Genomic DNA, 22,289 nt, shown 5'->3' with positions numbered 1-22,289 from the left:
AGGTAGTTCTTCTTTTGCCATTTCTGTTCTACCCTCGTACAGTAAGCCCTCTTCCTCCTGGGTGAGGTGTGAACTCTGGGTGCACAGAGGTGCTCCAGCCAGCAAAGGGGTGCTCCTCAGGAGCAAGGGTGGGTCTCTGTCATCTGCTCCCCAGGGGCAAAGGCCCTTGCCCTGCAGGCTCAGAGGATCTGGGAGAATCCCATTCCACTGCCTCTCCCCCTTCTCCCTGAGAAAGCAAGAGATGCACTTGCTCCTCAGGACTGGCCACGGGGGAAAGCAGCTGCCAGGACATGGTGTTTTTTCCTTCAAAGGCAAACCTCCTTCTGACCCATCTCTTTGGGAAAAAAACCCCAAAAACAAATGGAAAGAACCTCCCCTGGGCTTTCTCCTGGCCCTGGAGCTTCACTGAATGTAGGGGCCAAGAAGAACCTCCTGAGCAGCAGAAATGTTTCTCATCTTCCCACCAGCCAGGCAAGGGGGCATGGGATTGGGGGGGGGGGGGGGTTAGGAGGGAAGGGAGGGGAAATGTGGGCATGCAGTGAAAAGCTGCCCCAACTGCCTTCAGTTGCTATAATGAAACCCAGGAGCTTTTCATCACCTCAGTAACTGGGTCTTTTATAGGGGCTGGGACGTTTCTCAATAACCTTTACACCACTAGGATGCTGGTGAGCCAAAAGTGAAACTTGGGGAAACTTAAATAAAGTGCCTTAGAGAGGACTGTGCATGATTTACCGTATCCCAAACCAGAGTTCTCTTTGTGGAAGAAAGCGACTTGTGTCCTCCCCAACATCACATACACACTTTCCTGGCAGGCCCGATGGGTTTCCAAGCATTTCGTCACCGTCTCCTTCTGACCTTGATGTGAAAGGAACGAGCCGCGTGGCCTGTTGGTTCCAGCAAAGCCATCGGGGGCGCCGGCCTGGGCTGAGGGAGGAGGGCGACCCACTCGGGAGTGGAGGCGAGGTCTGCTGGAAATCCCCAGCCCGGCCAGCCGCCCGAGGTTTAAGGACGCCTTCTCCGGCCTTATTTGGTCGCAGGAAGTGGGCGGCGCCAGGCCTGCCGGCTGTGAGGCCGACCCGAGACAGTTGTGCTGATGAAGTGGTGGAGCTGGTTCCTGCTCGCCGCCGTGCCGCGCGCGCCGGCCGGCCGCTGGGCGCTCCGCGCTCCCAGCCCGGAGTTGTGCAATCCTTTGTAGCACGCCAGAGAGTCCTCCTCCTTCGCTGTTGCCTCTCGCCCTCTCTCTCTCTTTTTTTTTTCAAGCTGTGAGCTCAACCGATGAGTCAGAGCAGTGCAATCCTGACACTGCATCGCAGGACTGGGGGTGACACGGAGGGAGGGAGAGCGATCGCGAGGCAGACACCGCGGGCGCGGGGTGCGCCGAGGCTCCTGCGCCGCAAGCGAGGGGTGACAGCCCGCGCGTCCCGCCCGGGCCCCGCCAGCAAACTTCCCAGCCTTGGGAGGCGCGGGCTGGCGGAAGCCCTGCGAGCGCCGCGGGGAGGCGGAGGCGCCTGTTTGTTTTTAAAATCGGGAGTGCGTGCAGGCGGCTGGAGCCTGGGAGGCGACCGAAGGCGGCGGCCCGCGGCGGAAGGGGGACAGCCGATGCTGGAGCTCGGGCAGGAGCGGGGTAAGTGGGGTTGCCCGGCCGGCGGCCGAGGCCTGCACGCGGCGAGGCGCAGCCCGCCCTGGCGGCGGCGGCCCAGGGACCCCGGGCTGCGCGCAGGCGGTGGCGGCCGGGCGCGCGGGCTGCAGCTCTGCAGGCGCGGCCGGGCGCGGGGGCGCGGGGCTGCGGGGGGCGCGGCGCGTCAACTTCTGCGGCCTGGGCGGCCGGGGCGGGGTGTGCGTGTGTACGTGCGTTCGCCGCCCCGCAGCCCGCGCCTCCGCGGCCCGCACCGCCGGCCCGCAGCTCCGTGTGCCGCGCCAGCCCGCCGTGTTTGTGCAGCTACGCAGCTCGCGCGCGGCCCCCGCCCACCCGGGCGCGGCCCCGGCAGGAAAACCCTCTCGAGCCGCCTGGCCCGCCGCGGTGGCGGCGGCGGCGACTCGGTATTACGGCTGCTCCTCCGCCGGAGAGAAACGTGGTGTCCGGGGGGACCGGCTTGCGTGACCGAGCCCAGGCCCCGGAGGCGTCGGGAGGGGCTCGCGCGAGCTGCGGGAACTTGGCGCGGGAGCCCCTTCCCCACGTCCTGCCAGTGTGCACGGCAGAGTGGACAGGGAAACTGTGCCCGCGCCGGGAGTTTGGGGGAACAGACGTGCAGGGGCGGCGGGGAGCTGGGGCAAGTGCAGCAGAGGCCTAAGCTGGAGCGCTTAGGGCGGGCGGGCGGGCCGGCCTCACCCCGCGCACCCCGGCGCTGCGGGCGCACCTCAGACCTGTCATCCTTCTCGCCCGCCCCCGCACGCCCGCGCCTTTGCGGCCTGCCCAGCTCTCCGCGCGCCTCACCGCGTGCTGTGTTTGTGGGTGCCCGCCCGGAACTCGGGGGCCCGGGTTTTGTCTGGTCCCCGCACATGGCCGGCTTGGTGGAGGTAGTCATATCCTCCCAACTCAGGCTTACAGGAGCGTGTGCACCAGGTTGCTCCCTCCTTGGGGCCCCCCACCCAAGCCTCTGGCTAAGGGCCTGGTGCCGCCCTGGGATTTTGAAGCCTCAGCCCCAAGGAAGGCAGACCTGGAGGAAGTACCTGCCTCCTGCCAAAGTGGAGGCTCCTGGGTACTCCAGCCCAGCCTCCAGAGCAAGCTGCTGGAAGGGTGAAAGGGGAAGTTAGTCGCCCCATTTAAAACTTTGTTGGTCACAACTTTGGTGGCTACTTCCTGCTTCCACCATCCCACATCGGATCAGTGTGCCAACCTGTGGAGCCTGGCTCTGGGGCCGGTGGGATGGGAGGAGAGCTGGCTCGCCGTGGCTGACTGTGGAGGCCTCCGTGGCACGTGTGTGCAGGGGATCCCTGTTGGCAATTGTGGCTGGGGGGAGGGGAGGTCTGGCTTGCTCCAGCAGGGGGAGCCTGGCCTGGTGGCAGCCTGGAGGGCTGGCCTCTCCTTGTCCCTGCAGCTTCAGGATTGAAGCTCAACTGGAGGCCTGGTGAAGGTGGAGGGACTGCAGCTCTGAGGAGAAGCCTCTCCTCCCCTGTGGGGCCAGGCTGAGGAGAGAATGCCACCTGTCCTGCTCCAGAACCTCCCAGGAATGGTGTGGCACAGAATCAGAGAAATGCACCCTTTCCACAGGCAGTTAGATGGCTTCAGGACCAAGGGGGAAAAGAGAAACCTTTCCAGGTTGCGAATTTACCGGTCCTCTTTTTCCTCCTGCTCTGGACAGTGAATAATAGGGGTGTAAACATTCAATTACTGTGATAAACCATCTCATTGCATGGTCCAGGCCCTGTCTCCATTGTAATTGGATTGGCCTCTGGCTGGTTACTGTGATCTGAGTAGCTCCTAGGGGACAAGGGGGTGAAGAACCTAGAGGGTGCCCCCCCCCACCATACAGCTTGCTCTGGGACAGTCTGCCCACTGCCCGCTGTGGCTTTTCCAAGTGCCAGGCAGAACTCTCACCTCACTTTAGGAAAGGGTGCCCTGGAATGAAAAAAAAAAAAAAAAGGCATATGCAGTTACAGATTCAGTTAAGGGCTGCCTGTGCCCGCAGAACCCAGGGAAGGGCTGCCCTGTGGGGCCAGGAGAAGAGAGGAGTGGGAGAAGGATGGGGGGGGAGCACCTGGGGCATAGTATCTTGGAAGGGGAATGGGCCAGTCTGGGAATCTGGCCTTAATGGCCCCTCTCCTGCAGCTTGGGTCCCCCAGGAGGAAACCTTGCTCGCGGAGCCTTGCTCGCGGAGCAGTGGGATGGCCACAAGTAGCTGGGAGATTCCTGCTGATCCTTTTAGGCCTGTTTCAAATGACACTTATTTGGAGATGCCTCAGCCTTCTTCTGAACACTCATTTCCGCCTTATGTAGTCATCTGTGTACATACTGTACTGCGATGCTCAAAACATAAACTCACAGAGTCTCTGAACTCCTTTGCACGGTTGCAGTGAAGTTTCTGTACGTGAAACGCCGAAAGTCCATTTCGGGATTACCATAATCTCTGCCCTAGTGTATGTTCTGTGTTGTTCTCACAGTGCCTGGCTTCTAGTAGGTGTTTAGTATATGTTAGTTGAACAAATGAATGAAAGATCTCCGTGAGAAAAATGAGGGCTTGTGTGGGGTGGGCCCAGTGAATCCCGATGCTGGGATTCATAACATTGGTTTCAAGAGGGTCAGTCCACGAGTGAGTCTGGTGCCGGTGAACCCAGTTTCTTGGCCCTGCACTACAGCTGGCCTTCCAGAGAGCTGGAGAATATATCTGATCGTTCTGACCCCAGAGGGACCTCGGAGTGAAAGAGTGTGAAGCCTCCTGCCTGGGAATCTGCTAACCTGGGCATTTCCTTTGGCCAGGCCAAATTGGCGTCCTTTCTGTGTGTGTGTGCATGTGTGTATGCACGCGAGTATCAGTGTAGAAGCAGCTGGGGGGCTCCATTCCTCCCTGACTCACCATAGGCTGCAGGAAATGCAGCCAGGGGTTGCATTCCAATGGAGGGGTTGCTCCTGCCCAGTGGAGCAGTGACTCTGTGCGGCTGAACTAAATAAACTGCACACAGGGCTGGAGCTAGGTGGACCTGAAATCCCCAGGTCTTACTTAAGGGATCTGCGTTTGCATTCGAGGCAACATTCAGGATACCCTGAGACTGTGAGCTCATTTTATGAATCAGAGGCATTACAGCATAACTTTGGTGTTGGAAACTGCTATTTGGAATCCAGATCACCCTCCCTCTACCCCAACACACGCACACTTACAGGGGCTCTCACAGCCACACACTTGGGAGTGAGAACAGTTAGTGGGGCGTCAGTTCGGATTCCAGAGCCATCAAGCAAAATTTGGCCACACCCAGTTCCGCCCCCACACTCAGAACACCATTCCTGGATGGTGTGTGGACAGTAACCTGGGCAGTGACTATGAAGGAAGCTCAGTAGGTGCACAGGAACGAGGACTGGGCAGACCTGGGCTTCCTACTCCAGCTTCTCTACTTCCTGTGTGGCTTTGGGCATTGCTTAACTTCCTGAGCCTCAGTTTCCTCACCTGTAAAATGAGGATGATAATAGGTAATAGATAACCCTTGACTTCGTAGGGTTGCTGTGCAGGTTAAACAAGATCATGCATGCAAAGTGGTGCATAGTAGGTACTCAACAGATGGTGGCTATCATTTCACTGGTCCCTCCCAAGTTCAGCTGTTTGCCTTTTGCTCTTCCCAGGGAAGAGGAAATGAAGCGTGTCCTGCTTATGGTAGGAGGATGCTCCTCCAGGGCATTGGGGCCTGTGTGAATGAAGCTCCTTTTATAACTCCCTAGGCCCTGGGTAGAGCTGTGTGATCCTCGCCCACCTAGATGGGCCCAGATCCTGGTGCCTATGTGCTTTTGCAAGGGATTCTGTCCCTGCAGCCCAGAGTTAAGGGCTCAACTTCCCAGAGATCAGATTGTGCTCTCGGGAACCTACCCACCCAGGCCTCAGGCTGAACTGCTCACGTGGGTGGGAGGAAGGCTGCTTTCTCAGCCACGGAAAAAGTCCCCTTGTCTTTGCTTCACCTGAAGCCTCCCAGTGTGACCTCAGTGGAGGCTTGGGTGGAGCTGAGGGTGGGAGTTGTCCCTCTAAAGAGCACTTTGGCTCTTTCACCAATTGAAATAGCAGGGGTGGAGTGGGGTAGGGGGGTGGGGGAGACACCGAGATATTATATAAGAAGAAAGTTGGCACATGTCAAAAAAGAGCTGGGTTTTTGCTGGGGTGGGGGTGGCGGGTCTCCCTGAGGGACTCGATTACCGGCTGTGGTTTGCGAGGGGAGTGGGGAGCTGGTGGGGAAGAGGGGGGCTGGGGGCCTGAGGCTTCCCTGGCAGCCCTTCTTGCTCTTGCTCTTCCTGGAACATAGCCCCGTGCTGTGGCCGGCTGGGGAAGGTGCTCCCTGTTCCCTCTGCCTTTCTCCCCAGCCGCTTGTGGGGAGCTTGTGGGTTATTTTTTCCAGGCTGTGCTTCTTCCTCCAGGAGTCTCACGAAGCGGGGGAGGGGAGCAGCCAGGGCAAGATTTGACCAGGCCAGAGCTTGGAGAGGGGGAAGGATACCAGGCTTGCAGCCAGAAGGGGGTTCCCTGTGAGGCTGCCCAACTTCTCTGGGGAAATGGGGTCCGGAGAGGAAGGAAGATGGTGAGGGATTTCGATTCCCAGTTTTTTCCAGCAGTTGGGCAGACAGAGGCCCAATCCAGCCTGCTGTTGCCAGAATTTGTCAGTTCCTTGAGGGGGAGGGCCCCCGAGCTCAGAAAGGAGCTCAGAAAAGCTTAAGTGATAACTGGCAACTCTTGAGAGTGCATGTAGGCTGGCTTTTCTCCCCCCTTTCTTCTCTCCTACCTCTTCCTCCTCTTCCTCCTGTCCCTGGTCCTCCCCCCCCCCCCCAGCCTTCTGGCAGCTCCTGGGGAATGTACCTGACTACTGCTCAGCTCCTCCTCCCCACCTGACCTTACTGTGTCTGACCTCCGCAGCTGGGCCCGGGTCACAGTCCTGGGCTCCCCAGCTCCCAGGAGTCATGCCAGAGCTGGAAGACACTGTGGGACATGGAATCCCACTCCTTCGTTTTCAGATGGGGAAGTGCAGAGACAGTGAGTTGCTTGAGGTTCCCCTCTGTGTCCACTTTCACCTGGGGCGGGTGGAAAGAGGAGCTGCTCCAGCGTCCCGCCCCTGGTCCCTGTCCCTCCCAGTTTGGAAGGTGGGAGGGCTGCCCGGAGGAGTCGTCTGCCGCTCCTGGGTGTGGCTCAGTCCCCAGCTGGCTGCTGGCTCCCTGCTTATTTATTTGTGTGTGTGTGCATGCCTGCGTGTGTGTGTGCGTGTGTGTGTGTGTGTGTGTGCGCGCGCGTGTGTGTGTGTGTGTTTCGTGGTTGGGAGACTGGATCTGAGTGAAAGCAGAAGTACCCATGCTATGTCAACTATGTGACAGGCAGATGGGACCTTATGGGGACAGTCGGGAGAGGAAGAAAGGGGGCCGAGGCCTCCGCTGCATGGTGCTCTTTCTGTCCCCGCCTCAGTGCTTGCACGCTGGAGCATAAACAGCCCTTCCATGTTGCTAGCAGCTGCCTTTCCTTGCTGGCTTTGGGCAGAAGAGGTGCCAAAAATAACCAGGCGGGCACTTGCACTTGTGGGACATTCACTGTGGTCGCCTTGGGACAGGCTTACTGGCCGTCTACAGGCCGGGGTGCCCTTGGTGTCCCTGCTCATACTTGCTCTAGCCACCCCTCTCCCCAGCTTCCCTCAGGTGATGGTACTTTCCCTTTTATTGCTTTTCTTCGGGTGAGCCCAGGAGGGTGGAGGCTCCATGATGGGCCCGGATGCTCTGCCCGGTATCATCCGGGGACTCTTGTCTCACCACGTCCCTGTAGGCTCTGCCGGCGCAGCGGAGCCCGGGAGGGGCCTGTGCTGGGTGTGCCCCTCCTGCGTCCCTAGGCCAGATGCCCCGCGTGCCTGCAGAACCCGACACCATCGCTGGGACCGCTCAGCTCCTTGTCCTGCTCTCGAGGGCCGGCCCTGTGCTCAGCCAGCTGCGGGACTGAGAGCATCAGACGATTCAGGTCCTCCCGGGGTGTTGAAGACTGATAATGATGCTACTCCTGCCCAGCAGAGGGGAAAGGAAAGCACATTTATCGAGCTTTTACTTTGTGCCAGGCACTCCATATATGTGCTAACCTCATCTAATTCCATGGTAACTATGAGGCGAGGATATTGTGCCCATTTACTGATAGGGAAACTGAGACCCACAGACAGGCTGGTGATTGGAGAAGCTGGGATGCATTTTGTCAGACCCTAAAGCCCTGGCTCTTTTTACCCTGCAGCTCACACTTCCTTGGGCTGTTTTCACGTGCACAGGGAACAATGCTTTGACCCTTGGAATGAAGTGCTGATGGTAGGAATTCAGGCTCCTTTAGACCCGCTGATTAGGGGAGATATTTTGGGCTGGGAAGGGCAGGGGAAGACCCCTCTGAGGCCTCCCTCTCCAAACACTTCACAGGGCCGTCAGAAGCCCAGCCTGAGCCACAAGGCCCTCCTGCAGAGGGCAACAGACACCTGAGGGTCAGCTGTGGGTGTGTTGGCTGGCGGGGGGGGGGGGGGGGGGTTGCTCATGCATGGGAGGGATGGAAAGGCTTGGCTTAGGTCTCCCTGAGACTTTCCAAGTATCTCCTCCTCCCCAGACATCCCAGCCTCTGTAGTCAGCCCTGGGATCAGTTCTAGGACCATAGGCCGGGGGTAGGTGGGATCTTGGGTCTCTCTTCCTGGCTGTTGGGTCTGACCCCTGGGGTCCATCATTCCAGCAGGCTGGGCCCTGCTCTCAGGGAACCTGGTTGGTGTGTACTTGGGGCCTGGGCTGGATGATCTGCCGGTGCCTGGTGCCAAAGGCCTCTGGGTGTATTTCAGGAACAATAAAGAATAAATCAACACAGGAAAAAAGGCCCTGCAGCAGCTGCTCAGAGACTGAAGAAATGCATGGAATGTGTGAGCATTTGGCAGAGGCCCTGGATCTTGACCGGGGCTTGAGAAAGGGCGCGGCTCCGACTGGCTGGCTGGGCCAGTGAGGCAGGCGGCTCTGCCCACCTCGTAGCTCTTCGTGGAGGCCCAGGCAGCCATGCTGACACCCCCTCTGCTGGCAGCAAGTTTTTGTGCTTTTCAGTCACTAGCAGATATTGGGGAGCCATATTGTCCCCACTCTTTTCCTCCAGACCAGCAAGACACCCTCCTCACTGCCTGCCCCAAGCCACCAAGTTGGTCTTGGTACCTTCTGGAGCTGACCACACAGGAGATCCTGGGCCGATGCAGACACCACACGCTAGACAGCCCTGTTCACCTCCCTCCCAAGAAGGACATGAGCCAAACATCAAGAACCTGGGATTGCCCGGAAGTGCTGGGTGTGAGAACATCCACCTGGGAGGCCCCGACCACGCCTCTACCCCAGTAATCAGCTGTGTGTCCTTGGGCAAGTCACTTCACCTCTTAGGGCTTCAGTTTTATTCACCATGAAATAGAGATGTGGACCAATGATTTTTGGAGCGGATGGGCATTGTCTGTCTCCCGTAATTAGGATGTGCAATGAACAGCCCTTATTTAGGAATTCAAGTTCTTGAGAGGAAGCCTTTCCGAGAGCGCTATGCAAGAGGCAGGTTGCTAGGCTTGGGGCTGATACTCAGTGTCCTGGGTAGGGGAGGGGGCATTGTCACCAGGAGGAACCCAGTCACGGAGCTGACCTGAGCCAGACTTTAGGGTGCCAGGGGAAGGGACAGGAGCCTGCGTCCCTTGAGGGCTTAGGTTGTCTGACAAGCAGGGGAGAGTCAAGGTTTTACGTGTAAAGAGCTGTTTGCCAGCCGTGGATGTGGGGTTGGGGAGTGTGGGAGGGGTGTGGCTTCCTCCTGAGCAGAAGGTGTTGGGCCTTCGACAGACGGTCCCCTGTGGTGGTCACCAGTAGCCTCTTCATTTTCAAAGCTGCTCACTTTCCGCGCCTCTCTCAGCCACCATACTTGCCCAGCCACGCTTCCAGAACACCACGGTGGTTCTCAGGCCCGCTGAAGCTGCTCTCCAGGGAGATGTGAGCAGTCCAGGGGCTGTGCCATGGATCCCAGCTGCCAAGCAGGAGGCTGAGCCTGAAGCCCTGGGGAGGAAGTTTGCAGAAAGGGCCGTGGGTTCCAGTCCCTGCCTCACCTCTATACTCCTGTGGCCTCGGGCAAGTGACTGGACCCTTTGGATCTTCAGGTTCCTCCGTGGAAAAAGGGGGAGAATACTAACACCTACCTTGTTTTTTAAGCAGCGTCACGGGTAGAGCGCTTAGCACCATCTTGGCACATAGTAGCACCCTCAGGAAATGTTAGAGATGCTGATGGGGGTAAAGGAGAAGGCCTTATTTTTTTTGTGATGTTGGGATTTCACCTTGGCTCCAGGCCCTGCCCAGTGTCTTGCCAAAAGGTGTGGCCTGCCTAAGTGGAAGCAGGAAGCCTTGTTATTGGAGTTCTTGATTCTGGGCCCTGCTCTGCTCCCGGCTGTGCATCCGCAGCCTAATTTCTTTCCTTCTCTGGCTGCTTTGTGGAACGAGGAATGGACTAAGTGAACATTGGCAACCCTTAATATTTGGAATCTGTTCAGCTTCCCCAGCTGGGCCCGGCTTTGCCGGTTGGCTCTGAAGAGAGGCACTAACCACCTTTCTCCATGTGGTATGGAGGCTCTTATTCCAGCGAGTGAGAATCTACTGAGCCTGCTGCTCCTGACTCACCTCTGCTGTCCCCTTCCCTCCAAACCCTGTGGGCTTCCGGGGACTTTTACAGATAGCCCGTTTCTGACAGACTGGGGCTGGGATCATTTCTTGGTGGGAGTGTCACAGACTACGCTCCACTTGGAAGTGCTCCCAGGAAAAGCAACAGGTGGGAGGGAGCGTGATTGAAGGGGAGGGTCCACAGCTGGCTTTGGGGGGTTCTCATGTGTAGCATTCCTTCTGAAGCCCACAACAAGTGTGGAATTGGGATTTTTCTGGAAGAATGGTGGAAAGACCAGGAACTTTGAAGGCAGACAACAGGGACCTGCATCTTGCTTCTGCCACTTGAGCAGCAGAGCCTCGGGTTTTTTTGTCTAGAATGGAGACAATAAGATGCCTAGATGGGAAGTTTGTAAGCATGGATTAGGGCATGTCAAGTGCCTGGCATGGGGCAATTGCTCTATAAATGTTTGCTTCCTTCCTTTTGGATATTCTGTAGACTGGCAGGGGGAGTGAAAATATTTGCCTGTGGCCTTTTTCCCCGGGGAGAAGCAGGCTGCATAACAAGCTGTTACAGCCCCACAGGCCTCTCCCTCCCACGGCTGTTTTGATTCTAGGGTCAAGCTTGGGGTCAGGTGCAGTGTGTGTCTGGTATGGGGGATGGGAGAGGGGCTACCCGGGCATTTGCAAAACTCTTGAGATCTGCAGCTTCCTAGGGCTGTGTCCAAGGCGTAGAGAGCGTGATCTGAGGGAGTGGACTTGCTGGGCTGGGAGAACTTGACAAGTTACTTATAACCTTCATTTCCTGTAAATTCCCCACATTTCCTTCTGTTGTTGATTTTTAATTCCGTTTCATTTTGATTGGAGAACATGCTTCATATGGTTTCACTTCTTTTGAATTTATTGAGACTTGTTTTATAGGCTAATTTATGATCTATCCTAGAGAATATTCCATGTGTTCTTGAGAAGAATGTGTATTCTGCTGTTGTTGGGTGGAATGTTCTGTAGATATCTGTTAGGTCTAGTTGCTTCTTGGTGTTGAAGTCTTCTGTACCTTGTTGATCTTCTGGCTAGTTGTTCGGTCCATTATTCAAAGTGGACCGTTATTGAAGTCTCCAGCTATTACTGTTGGGTTGTCTTGTCTCTCCCTTCCATGCTGATAGTTTTTGCCTAGTATACTGGGACTCTGTTGTTAGGTGCATGTATGTTTCTAACTGTAATATTCTCTTGAGGGATGAATGCTTTTATCATTATAAAAGGCCCTTCTTTGTCTCTGGAAGAATTTTTGTCTTAAAAGTCTATTAGCATAATATTAGCATGGCCAGTCCTGCTCTCTTTGGTTACCCTTTATATGGTCTATCTTTTTCCATCCATATACTTTCAACCTATTTCTGTCCTTGAATCTAAAGTGTATGTCTCTTGTAAACAGCATATAATTGGATCGTGGTTTCTTTTTTTTTTTAAACCCATTTTCCCCACCTCTCCCTTCTAAATGCGTGTTTAGTGTACATTTAAAATAATTATTGATAGGGTAAGGTTTATGTCTGCCATTTTGCTATTGATTTCTGTCTTATGTCTTTTTTGTTTGTTTCTCTGTTACTCTATTACTGTCTTCTTTTGTGTTAAATAGGTATTTTCGAGTGTATCGTTCCTGACTTATAAAATAGGACCGAGGAGAGTGAGGGTTCAGTGAGATGTTGCTGGCACTGCACTTAGCACCATGCCTGACAAACAGTAAGTGCTCAGTAGACACGGCACTCCTGTGGGCTTCTGGCACTGTCAGAGTCATGGTCACCCCGGGGCTAACTGAGAGCAAAGTCCACCCAGGGCTCCATGGGACTCCTCTCATCTCCTGGGCAGGGTATGGCCCTCTGGCAGTTGGCTCCTTGGGGGAGGAAGGAACAGTGGGTCCTTGGAAGCCACCTTACGCCCTTCCCTGACCCTCTGGTCTTTCCCCTGCTCCAGCACATGGCACCACCTGGGCTGCCTAGGAAGCATCGCAGCTTCCCACCCCGACCACTCCTCACCAGACCCATAAACCCATCTCTTAGGGTGGGTTTGAGAGATCTGGTTTGGAGTTGGCAAACTTAGATTTGAACCCTGGCTCCTCACTGTGTTCTCAGGCTGTGACCTGGAACAAGTGACTTTTCAGAGCCAACCTTTTCTCATCTCTCAGATGGGAACAGTGGTTACACAAGTGAGCAATACTCACACTCATGGGGCATGTGCTCAGTGCTGGTGGCTAATGTTTCATGTCGCAGTTGCGGGTTAGGAAGGTGTTTGTCCTGCCTTGTGCCCTGCCCCCCACACCCCGCCCAAAGCTCCTAAGCTCCTCAAAGGCAGGAACCGGGGAGCTGCAGCTCCTTGACCAGACACCTGTGACCTGACAACCAGTCCATGGCACTCGCCATTGGGCCACACTGCCTCCAGGCCCTGAGTGCCCCAGTCTTGGTGCAAAACAGAGGGCATTGAAGAAGTAGTTTGGGAAAGTGGTTAATATGGAGCAAGAGCATGAAGATTCAGAAAGGGTGAGAACTGTGCCCTAGAGGCTGCCCTTAGGGGAGCCTCTTCCTACCTTGAAGGAAGGTAGACTGTCAGCCTGGAAGCAGGGGAGGGCCGTCCAGGTGGAGGGAACAGCACGGTCAAAGGCTCAAAGTCAGGGAACTCTCCCCAGGCCACCTGTTCCTTGTATTTCTTGCCCCTGCATGGGCTACTGTGCATTGTAGTCAGTGTGTGTTTCTGTGTCTGTCTTCATTAGACTGGGAGCTCTGTGCAGGTAGGGACTGTGCCCGGTCTCCCTTGTCTCCCCAGAGCCTGGAGGGCTGCAGAGGTGTGTGTGTGTGTGTGTGTGTGTGTGTGTGTGTGTGTGTGCGCGCGCGCGCGCGCGCGTGCGAGATGGGGGTGGGGAGTTGGGTGGGGAGGGGGAGCTGTTAGGTAGGCAGGGTGAGGCCATGTTAAGGGAGGCCCGTGTGAGATAGCTTGTCTGTGTCCTGGCCTGGGGCAGACTCTAGCACTGGGGCTTAGTTAGGCGCAGACTCCAGAGAGCCCTGCCCTAGACCTGCTGGGGAGCCCGGCCTTTCTAAAGGGGAGGGAGGGGTTGGAGCAGCCTGGGGGGTGTGTGTGTCAGTCCCTTAGGGCACAGAGAAGGTTATCAGGAGACCAAGGGCTCCCCACGAGGCCCTTTCCAGAGGTTCAACCACTTACGGACCTTAGTGATACTTGCTTTATCTCTTCTGGAGAAAGCCAAAACCTGCCAGCTTTGACCTTGGTCCCCTGGGACTCCCAAATCCTGCTGGAAGGGATTTTCCTAGGCTGCCTGTGATTGTTGGTGGCCCTTGCCTAGGAGGGAGGCAGCCAGTCCCCTCCATGTGGGCAAAAGCTGAGCCTGGAGGTTTGATCCTTTCCAGGCTCTTCCTGGGACTCTGTTTTCTCTTTCCTCCCCCCCCCCCCCCCAAAACAGACCTGGCCCTCGTGGCTTCTCATGGACATCCTGGCTTCCTATGGACTTTCGGAGGGTGCTTGCTGGCAGTGGAGGAGAGGGACAATGAAGGCAGATGCCTGAATGAAGCCCCGAGAGTGCCTCATAAGACAAAGGATTCCCCTCTCACACACATCCCTTTAAAAGCATCTCAGTGTTGACATTATTACCGTCACAGCTCAGGCTGCAGCCAGCTGGAACCCTGGCCAAACCTTCTGAGCCTGACCAGCCTCATGGCTGAGACCTGATCGGCCTGGGCTCTGCATTTCAGAGCTGAAGCTGAGTCCGGAGAAGTGCTAATCTGGGGACTTTCTGGACTGGGAATGGGTAGATCATATGGCCTGCTTTCTCATGCCGCCCCCCCCCCCCCGGGGGAAGTGACACTTGTCAGAGTCAGGTCTTTGTCCCTGTTGCTGGTGTCTCCTTCCTTACCAGTTTGCAAACTCCTTATGAACAGGACTTATGTGTCCAGTGGTTTGGAGACATGGGGCCCTTTAGCCTGGTATGAACTCCCAGTTAAAGGGGGAGGGGGGTGCAGCATTGCAGATGACTGCACTATGTCCAGAGGGAAGGTTTATCTAGGGCCTGGACAACTCTAGCCAGCCCAAGATGATAGTTCCAGGCTACTTGCCTAGTCTGGTTGTAGCCACAGACCCAAGAGTATCTGGGAGAGAACTTTCCAGGATATGAGTGTAGGCTAGAGGGCCAGCTGGGCCATGCTGGGCTCCTCTAAGGAGGGCCCCTCATCACTGCCCCTGGCATCCTAGCCAGACACCTTGGTGTCTCGAGGCCCAGCCCAGCCATGTCAGGGCATGAAGTAAACAGATCCACAGGCTCATGTCCCTGGCTATGGTCTAAGCAAGGGTGGGAAGCCATGGGGGAAGAAAAATTGGACAGGGCAACAGAGGGGCTGGCACTTTTCCAGTTGGCCGGCATGTGGTGTGGGGCAGCAGGTGATAGTCAAGGGGCAAGGAGCTTGTGGGCCAGCAATTCGAAAAGGATTCATGTTCAGCTTCGTTGGAGATGGCCTGGGGCTACTACTGATGGGATGAGGGGGGGTGGGTTTGGGAGGTGGGACCTTTTCACTTCATCTCAGGATCGTGGGGACGTCTGATGTGCATCAGGGAGAGAGACTGGGAGCCAGGGTGGGGCAGGAGCCCACGGTGAACACGCTGGCCATGAGTGGTGTGTCTGCCTGGGCACGACTCTGACTCACCTTGGGCGCAGTCTTGAATGAGCATCCCATGAGGCAGGTACAAGCCAAGTGCCAAGGTGCAACGGTCCGCACACTCTGCTCCATGGAGCTTGCTGTCTGCTGAGGACAAAGAAATAGGCATCCGGAATTGCGTGCGCTGAGCGTGGTGGGGGGCGCGGGATGGTGGTTGGGAGGTGTTACGGGTGCATAGGGAAGTTCCTGTCTCGGCCCTGGGGTGAGGGAGGACTTCCCAGAGGAAACAGTGTCTCAGACCTGGAGGACAGGTAGGACTTGGCCACATGAAATGGTTGGGAAGGTGTCATAGGCAGGGGTGCCGCCTCGCCAAGGACCTGGACGCAAAGCGGGAACACCGCTGAATGAGGGCTCAGGCATGGCAGGTTGAGAGAGGTGGCAGGAGTCTGCAGGACTTGTGGGCAGGATAGGGAGTTTAGACTTTGTCCTGACATAGCCTCTCTGGTGCTCAGGGAATTGGCTGGTCTAGAGATTTGTTAGATGCCATAAATAGGCGTGTTCTGTCTTGGTTGCGGACGCATGAGCTCTGACTCTCCGTCTCCTAGCGCTGAGTTTGTGGGGCTGGGAGTGGCCCAGGTTGTGAGAGCAGGAGCTCTTTAGCAAGAAGGGTCAGGAGGGTCCTCCAGTCAGCTCTGATTCCTGGGTCAGAGCTGAGTCCCTGAAGCTGCTAGGACCAAGTGAAGCACCTCCTTCCTGGCCTTGTAACCTTGACTCACAATGGTCTTGTCTCTCAGATGGCCGCAGTCAGTGTCTCGAGCTTGTGGGTGGCCCTGGTTTCCTGGTGGGCATGGCCTGGCCCCGCTGCGCTGTGGTGAGGGTTCACTGGACTCTCCAGCCAGTGTTGGGCATGTGGCGGGGCTGTTGAGGGCACTTGGGGAGCTGCATGTGTTCTAGTTTGCCCTCCCTGGAAGGCATGGTGTCACCATCAGCATAGAGCGCCCAAAGACCTTTCCGGCACCTTCCCTCATGTGTCTGCAAAACACATATGCGGGTTCAGCACTGTTTTCTTTTCTTGCACGTTGCTTTCTTCTGTAGAGAGAAAGTGTTTTCCACCACAGATCCTCCTGAAAGCCTCATAGGTCCCTGGTCATTGATAACAGACTTTTGCCTTGTCTTCAGCCCAAGGGCATCTCTGGGTCTGGTCAGGGATTGGTTACCGCAGTGAGGTGCCTGGAGGAAGGGAGAGTGAATAGAGCTGGGACAGACAATCAAACAGACTGATAAGTGGGTTGCACTGTCTGGGGCCCCTTGGTGACTGTGGGTTTCCTTTTGCAGTGTTCCTGCATCCGCTCTTAGAGACCCTGCAGCTGGGCCCGTGGGTGAGCTGCCTGCAGAAGTTCCTCATTACACCCTCTTCCCTGTACCCTCAGGGAGTTGGGCCACAGGTCAGTAGCCTTCGGAAAAGATGGCTTCCTTCCTCTTCCTCACTGGGAGGAAGGCCAGGCTGACTTCCACCTGAGGAACAGAGAAGTGGGGCTGGGGCACAAGAAATGAGAGGAAGTGGCTTAGTCCTGCCCAGAGTTGCAGGCTGTGAGGTACAAGTAGGGTATGAGAGCTGGAAGCCCCACCAGCAGCAACTAGATCTGAGGCAGGAGTGAGCTTGCAGGGGCTGGAGAGTCCAGGCCCAGAGGGCTGGGCTGAAGTGGCCCGTGCAGTCTCAGACCTCCTTGTGGGTGGCCCTTCTGTGGTGAAGCCCCATTTCTTGCCTTCCTTCCTGTAGGACTGAGGACCTCAGCTGTATGGGAGGAGAAATAGGAGAGGTTTACCTGCCGACGGTTTGGGCAGGGGTGAGGGGCCTGTCAGTGAGGAGGGATATTTGTGTCCAGAAATCCTTGCTCTGAGATGGTGGGGACTATGTTGTAGAAGGGGGGGATGCAGAGAGGGACCTGGTGTCCTTGTGGCATGTCGTAGGGACAAGGAAGAAGAGCTTGGCCTTGGAGGCAGACAGACCTAGGTTCAGGTCCTGGCCCTGCAACATAATTACTGCGTGACCATTGCCAAGTCACTTAGCCCCTCTGAGCCTCATCTAGCTCATCTGTAAAATGGAGGTTAAAATAGCAGTGCTTCCTGCTTGGGCTTCATGCTGCCTTAGAATGCTGTTGTGGAAACTAAACCTATGCAAAGCACTTGGACAGGCCTGGCACAGGTGCCTTGTTCTGCTGCTGCGGCTGCGGCCACCCCCGCCGCTCCTTGGAGCCCTGCTGCCTTGGTGTGGCTCCTCCCCTCCTACCTTTAGGGTTCCCAGGCATCTTTCACTCTTCTCATCCCCCCAGATCGTGACCTTTCTTCTCTGAGGGTCCCAGGTCTGGGTGTCTGTGCTCTTGATACTCTTAGCCTTCCAGTGGGGGTGACAAGGAAGGCCTCTGCAGAAGCTTCTGGGGTGATTCAGCCTCCCCAGAATTTGCCCCTTTGGTTTCTTATAAGCAAGTTCCCAGCCCAGCTTTGGAAACCTACTGTGGGATCCTGAGTGCTGGTCCTTCCTGACATGCAGGGCGGAGGATGGGAGGCCGACCAGCCTGACCAAACAGCTGCCGGTGAGCCAGCGGTGGGGCCCAGGGCCCCAGGGCCGGAGCAGCCCTGTCCCGGAGCTCCGTCCACAGACTCCGCCTCCATCTCCCTCAACCCAACCTGCAGCCCCCCCCCCCCCCGCCCCGAGCGGCCATCCCCCCGTGCCTGTGTGCCCTCCACCAGGTGCACACTCACACGTGCACACAGCCTCATCCGCCACGTGGCCCTCCCTTTCGTCCAGTCCCCGAGCGAGCCCGAGACAGGGCTGTAACTGCGGAAGGGGGGCAGCCTGTGCCTGTCAGCGCAGGGGAGGCACAAGGGCACGTGAGCACCTGAGGGGCACCCGGGCCCCCTCGAGGCACGTGCACAGGCCAGCTCCCCTCCTGGGCACCCTCCCCCTCCCCTCAGGCACATTCTTCCTTCCTCTGTCTTGCTTCTGCAGATGCACACGTCTAGTTTGCTCACGCTGATTGGAGAGGCAGAGCCTGATGCCTGCAGCCGGGACAGTCGCAGCCTGCAGCTTCACCGTGGCGCCCAGGGTTATTTTCATCGGGGGAGGGTGGCTTTGGGGTCTCTGCTCTGAAACGGGCTGCCTGTCGGGGAATGAGAGTTTAAAAGCAAGAGAAAGGGGTTTGTTCTAAAGGTGGTTTCTCTGGCCCTCTGCACTCCCTGCTTGTCCAAATTGTCCCCCTGCTGCCAGGGCCAGGGTAACTTGGATGTCCACCTAGTCTCTTCCTCCCTCCCCCGATGTCCATAAGTGAAGACGAAGGGGGTGCTGCTAGTGGGAAGCACGGTCTGCTTATTGCAGGGCCCGGAGCTGAGGAAGGAAATGGAGGAGGAAGTCCCTCCCCTTCTGGGTGCTGGTGAAAGTGAAAGGCAGGTGGAGGGGGGGGCTGGAGTGAGTCACTGCAGCTCCGGGAGGGGAAGGGAGGGGAAGGGAGGGGAAGGGCTGGGAAGCTGCGGAAGCCTGTGAACGGGTGATAGGGGGCCTCGCAGCACTGAGAGCCGGCCCTTACCGCCCAGCCCCAGCCCCAGCCCCAGCCCACCCTGGCTGGGCTGGTTTCCCAGGAACTCCTGGGACTACTAACTAGGTCCTGGAGCTTCTAGGGTCTGAGGCCTGAGGTTGGTCTGGACCTGCAGATTTATTCCTCAGGGCTTCCTGAGCTCCCCTCCCCTCCTTCCTTCTCCCTCCTGACCTGACTGGCCCAGGACCAGAATCTTAGCAGTGTTGGGAAGAGGTGGGCTGCGTAGCTCCCACGATCACAACTTCCCAGGGAGGGAGAAAAAAAACCCTCTGAAGAAAGACAAAGTCTTTGAAAATACACGTAGGTAATAAAAATACATGTAAGTTATAAAATCCTGGTCTTGATTTTCACTGTCCTGTAGCAGGATAAATAGAGCAAACTGTTTTTTTTTTTTTTTTTTAATCAAGTTAGAAAATAAACAAAGACACTGTGAACGCTTTAAGTCATACCATGTCACAGAAAAACATTTCAGACCTAAGTTCTAGCAATCTGCATCTCCTCAATATCGTAGTTGTGCTAGTCCTTTGCTCAGGACACCAGGAGCTCTGGCAGTGGAGGAGGGTAGGTGAGGATTGCTGACCAGGTACCCGGCTGGATCCTGCCTCCAGCCAGCCAGGGCTGCAAAACAGGTTCTGTGCTGGTTTGGGGAAGACTCTGGCAGCCACAGTCCCACCCAGCAGCTCCTCCCAGGGGTGGGGCTAGAACTGCACATACCCTTCTAGGGCCTCACCTACATGCCTCCGCGCAGAGGACGTGAGCCTAGCCCTGGGTCCTGGACTCTGCAAGGACCTGGTGGGCTTCCCACCCTGGAGCCCCATAGTTAGGAATGACCCCTGTTGTCTCCACTTCCTGCATCTGAGATATGCTTGGAGCATCAGAGGAGGCACGGTCTGGATAAAACTCCTTCTGGGTCTGGTGGGGAAGCTACTTCATGGACAGACGTGCTCAGCCCATGGGCAGCCAGACCTAGCCTAAGAGAAGGCCTTTGTTGCCCCTTGAACCATCGTGGCTGGGTCTCAGCCCCACTTGTTCCCTGGCAGGTGCCTTCGTGCAGTGTACAAATTACACACCCAAATGCTGCAGGGCGAGGTGGTGGGACAGGAGAGTCACAAAGCGCTGTCTTTTCGTTCCCCCAAGGCCCTGGCTCCTGCCTCACGAGGGCTGCTCTGTGAACGTGGGCCCCTCCTGCACACTTGCGCTGACGTCTGGGGCTGGGATGCCATGGCTGACACTGTCGTTTTCTCTCTGCAGGCTCCAGGGCCCTGTGGAACATCATGAGCTGGGAAGAGTAGCCGAGCCCAAGAACCTCTCCACGACGAGCAAGGAAGAGCCGACAGTTCTTTCTGCCTGTGCCTGACCCCACCTCCCTCCTGCTCTGCCCCCACTGGCTCCTGGACAAGAGCTGGACTTCCAGCAGGACCTTCCCACGGGGGATGGGCAACTGGTGAAGTCGGGCTCACTGCCGGGGCCCAGCTGGCCACACCATGAACCTCCAGGCCCAGCCCAAGGCTCAGAACAGGCGGAAGCGTTGCCTCTTTGGGGACCAGGAACCAGCTCCCAAGGAGCAGCCCCCACCCCTGCAGGCCCCACCGCAGCCCCCAGCCCCTCCACAGTCCACCAGAGTGAAGGAGGAGCCTTACTTTGGGCACGAGGGTCCGGCGGGGGCCGCCCCGGTCTCCCAGCCTGTGGAGCTGCCCCCTCCCAACAGCCTGGCCCTGCTGAACTCCGTGGTGTACGGTTCCGAGCGGACCACGGCAGCCATGTTGTCCCAGCAGGTGGGCTCCGTCAAGTGGCCCAACTCGGCGGCGGCTCCCGGGCGGGGCCCCGAGCGCGGGGGCGGTGGGGGTGTGAGCGACAGCGGCTGGCAGCAGCAGCCGGGCCAGCCTCCGCCGCACACGACGTGGAGCCGCCACAGCCTGCCCCTCTACAGCGGACCCAAGGGGAGCCCGCATCCCGGCGTGGGGGTCTCGAGCTACTACAACCACCCCGAGGCGCTGAAGCGGGAGAAAGGAGGGGGGCCGCAGCTGGACCGCTACGGAACTGCGGTGCGGCCGGTGATGCCGCAGAAGGTGCCGCTGGACGTCGGGCGGCCCCAGACGCCCCTGAACTCTTTCCATGTGGCCAAGAAGCCCCCAAACCAGACACTGCCCCTGCAACCCTTCCAGCTGGCGTTTGGCCACCAGGTGAACCGGCAGGTCTTCCGGCAGGGCCCACCGCCCCCCAACCCGGTTGCGGCTTTCCCACCGCAGAAGCCGCCGCCGCCGCCGCAGCCCGCCCTCCCCCAGATGCCGCTCTTTGAGAACTTCTATCCCATGCAGCAGCCCCCCTCTCAGCAGCCCCAGGACTTCGGCCTGCAGCCGGCCGGGCCCCTGGGGCAGTCCCACCTGGCTCACCACAGCATGGCGCCCTACGCCTTCCCCCCCAACCCTGACATGAACCCAGAACTGCGCAAGGCCCTCCTGCAGGAGTCGGCCCCACAGCCTGTGCTACCTCAGTCCCAGATCGCCTTCCCCCGCCGCTCCCGCCGGCTCTCCAAGGAGGGTGTCCTGCCTTCCGCCCCCCTGGATGTGGCTGGCACCCAGCCCGGACAGGAGCCCACCAGCAACCTGTTCCTGCATCACTGGCCCCCACAGCAGCCGCCCCCCGGCCCCCTGGGGCAGCCCCATCCTGAAGCTCTGGGATTCCCGCTGGAGCTGAGGGAGCCGCAGTTGCTGTCTGATGGGGAGAGGCTGGCACCCAACGGTCGGGAGCGGGAGGCTCCCACGATGGGCAGCGAGGAGAGCGTGAGGGCCATGGGCACAGGGGACTGTGGGCAGGTGCTACGGGGTGGGGTGATCCAGAGCACTCGACGGAGGCGCCGGGCGTCCCAGGAGGCCAATTTGCTGACCCTGGCCCAGAAGGCAGTGGAGCTGGCCTCACTGCAGAACGCAAAGGTGAGAGTGGCAGGGGATGGAGGTCTGGCCTGGCAGAGGGTGGCGTGAGCCTTGTCTGGGGCCAGGGGAGAACAAGGGATTGCAAGTCCACAGGGCAGTTTTCTCACTTCGTTGAAGGAAACAGAAAGAACCCATAGGCTTCAGGGAGTTCTGAACTCCCTGCGTGCAAAGAATCTCCGCATAGGTACATCCATACCTGAAGGACAGGGGAAGTTTCTACACACAGGCTTGCAGGCGGGAAGGTGCAGTGCACCATCGTGGGTTGGCTTCTTCCATTTGGCACATGAAGGATTGGGAGTAGGGGCAGGTGAAACCATTGCCAGATCTGGGATACTAAGACAAGGTGGCAGTGGTTACACAGGTGCTTATACTTGTCAAAATGCTTCAAACTAATTAAAAAGAGGTGCATTTTGTTGTATGTAAATTTTGCTGCAATCAAGTTGATTTAAAAGAAATGACAATAACAGTGGGGAAGAAGAATGAACAGAATCTGAGCACCTCTCTTGTAGTTTCTTATACTTGATCACAAATAATTTGTCATCAAACCCTGTGACAGGGATGCTGCCATTATCCCGTTTTATTGCTAAAGAAGCTGAGGCCCCAGGAGTATTTCCCGAGGTCACATAAAAGTGTAGTATCTGGCTCCAAAGCCAGTGTGTGCACCTTCCTTCCCTAGGAGTGTCAGCCCTCCCACACTCCCTCCCCCCATGCCTATGGGCCAGGCTGATATGTCAGAGGCTGTAGAATTTGACTTCCCTCCAGCCAGTTGCCAGTGGGGAAAAGGTACAAAGACCACCATTACCTGGTAACGCTTCCTTGCTTACTTTCTTTTGCA

General features: G+C 57.3%; 1 protein-coding gene across 4 annotated transcripts in view; it reads left to right on the top strand.

Annotated features, from left to right (window-relative positions):
* Window positions 1-22,289, top strand: part of MIDEAS (mitotic deacetylase associated SANT domain protein) — a 62,409-nt gene that overhangs the window by 23,584 nt on the left and 16,536 nt on the right. The window contains exons 1-4 of one of the 4 annotated variants that reach the window (XM_032405533.1): window positions 668-1,624; window positions 16,264-17,522; window positions 17,939-18,035; window positions 19,773-21,454. In XM_032405533.1, coding sequence (XP_032261424.1) covers window positions 20,006-21,454 — 1,449 coding nt within the window. In that variant the 5' untranslated portion in view covers window positions 668-1,624; window positions 16,264-17,522; window positions 17,939-18,035; window positions 19,773-20,005. Of the gene's footprint in view, window positions 1-667; window positions 1,625-16,263; window positions 17,523-17,938; window positions 18,036-19,772; window positions 21,455-22,289 lie in introns of those variants that run through there. The other 3 variants (XM_032405534.1, XM_032405532.1, XM_032405535.1) reach the window with 3 other exon arrangements.

The sequence above is a fragment of the Phoca vitulina genome, unplaced genomic scaffold (assembly GCF_004348235.1).
Source record: "Phoca vitulina isolate PV1807 unplaced genomic scaffold, GSC_HSeal_1.0 scaffold7, whole genome shotgun sequence".
NCBI classification, from domain to species: domain Eukaryota; kingdom Metazoa; phylum Chordata; class Mammalia; order Carnivora; family Phocidae; genus Phoca; species Phoca vitulina.
Note: the sequence above shows the minus strand (reverse complement) of the source record. Positions and strands in the feature narration are given on the sequence as shown.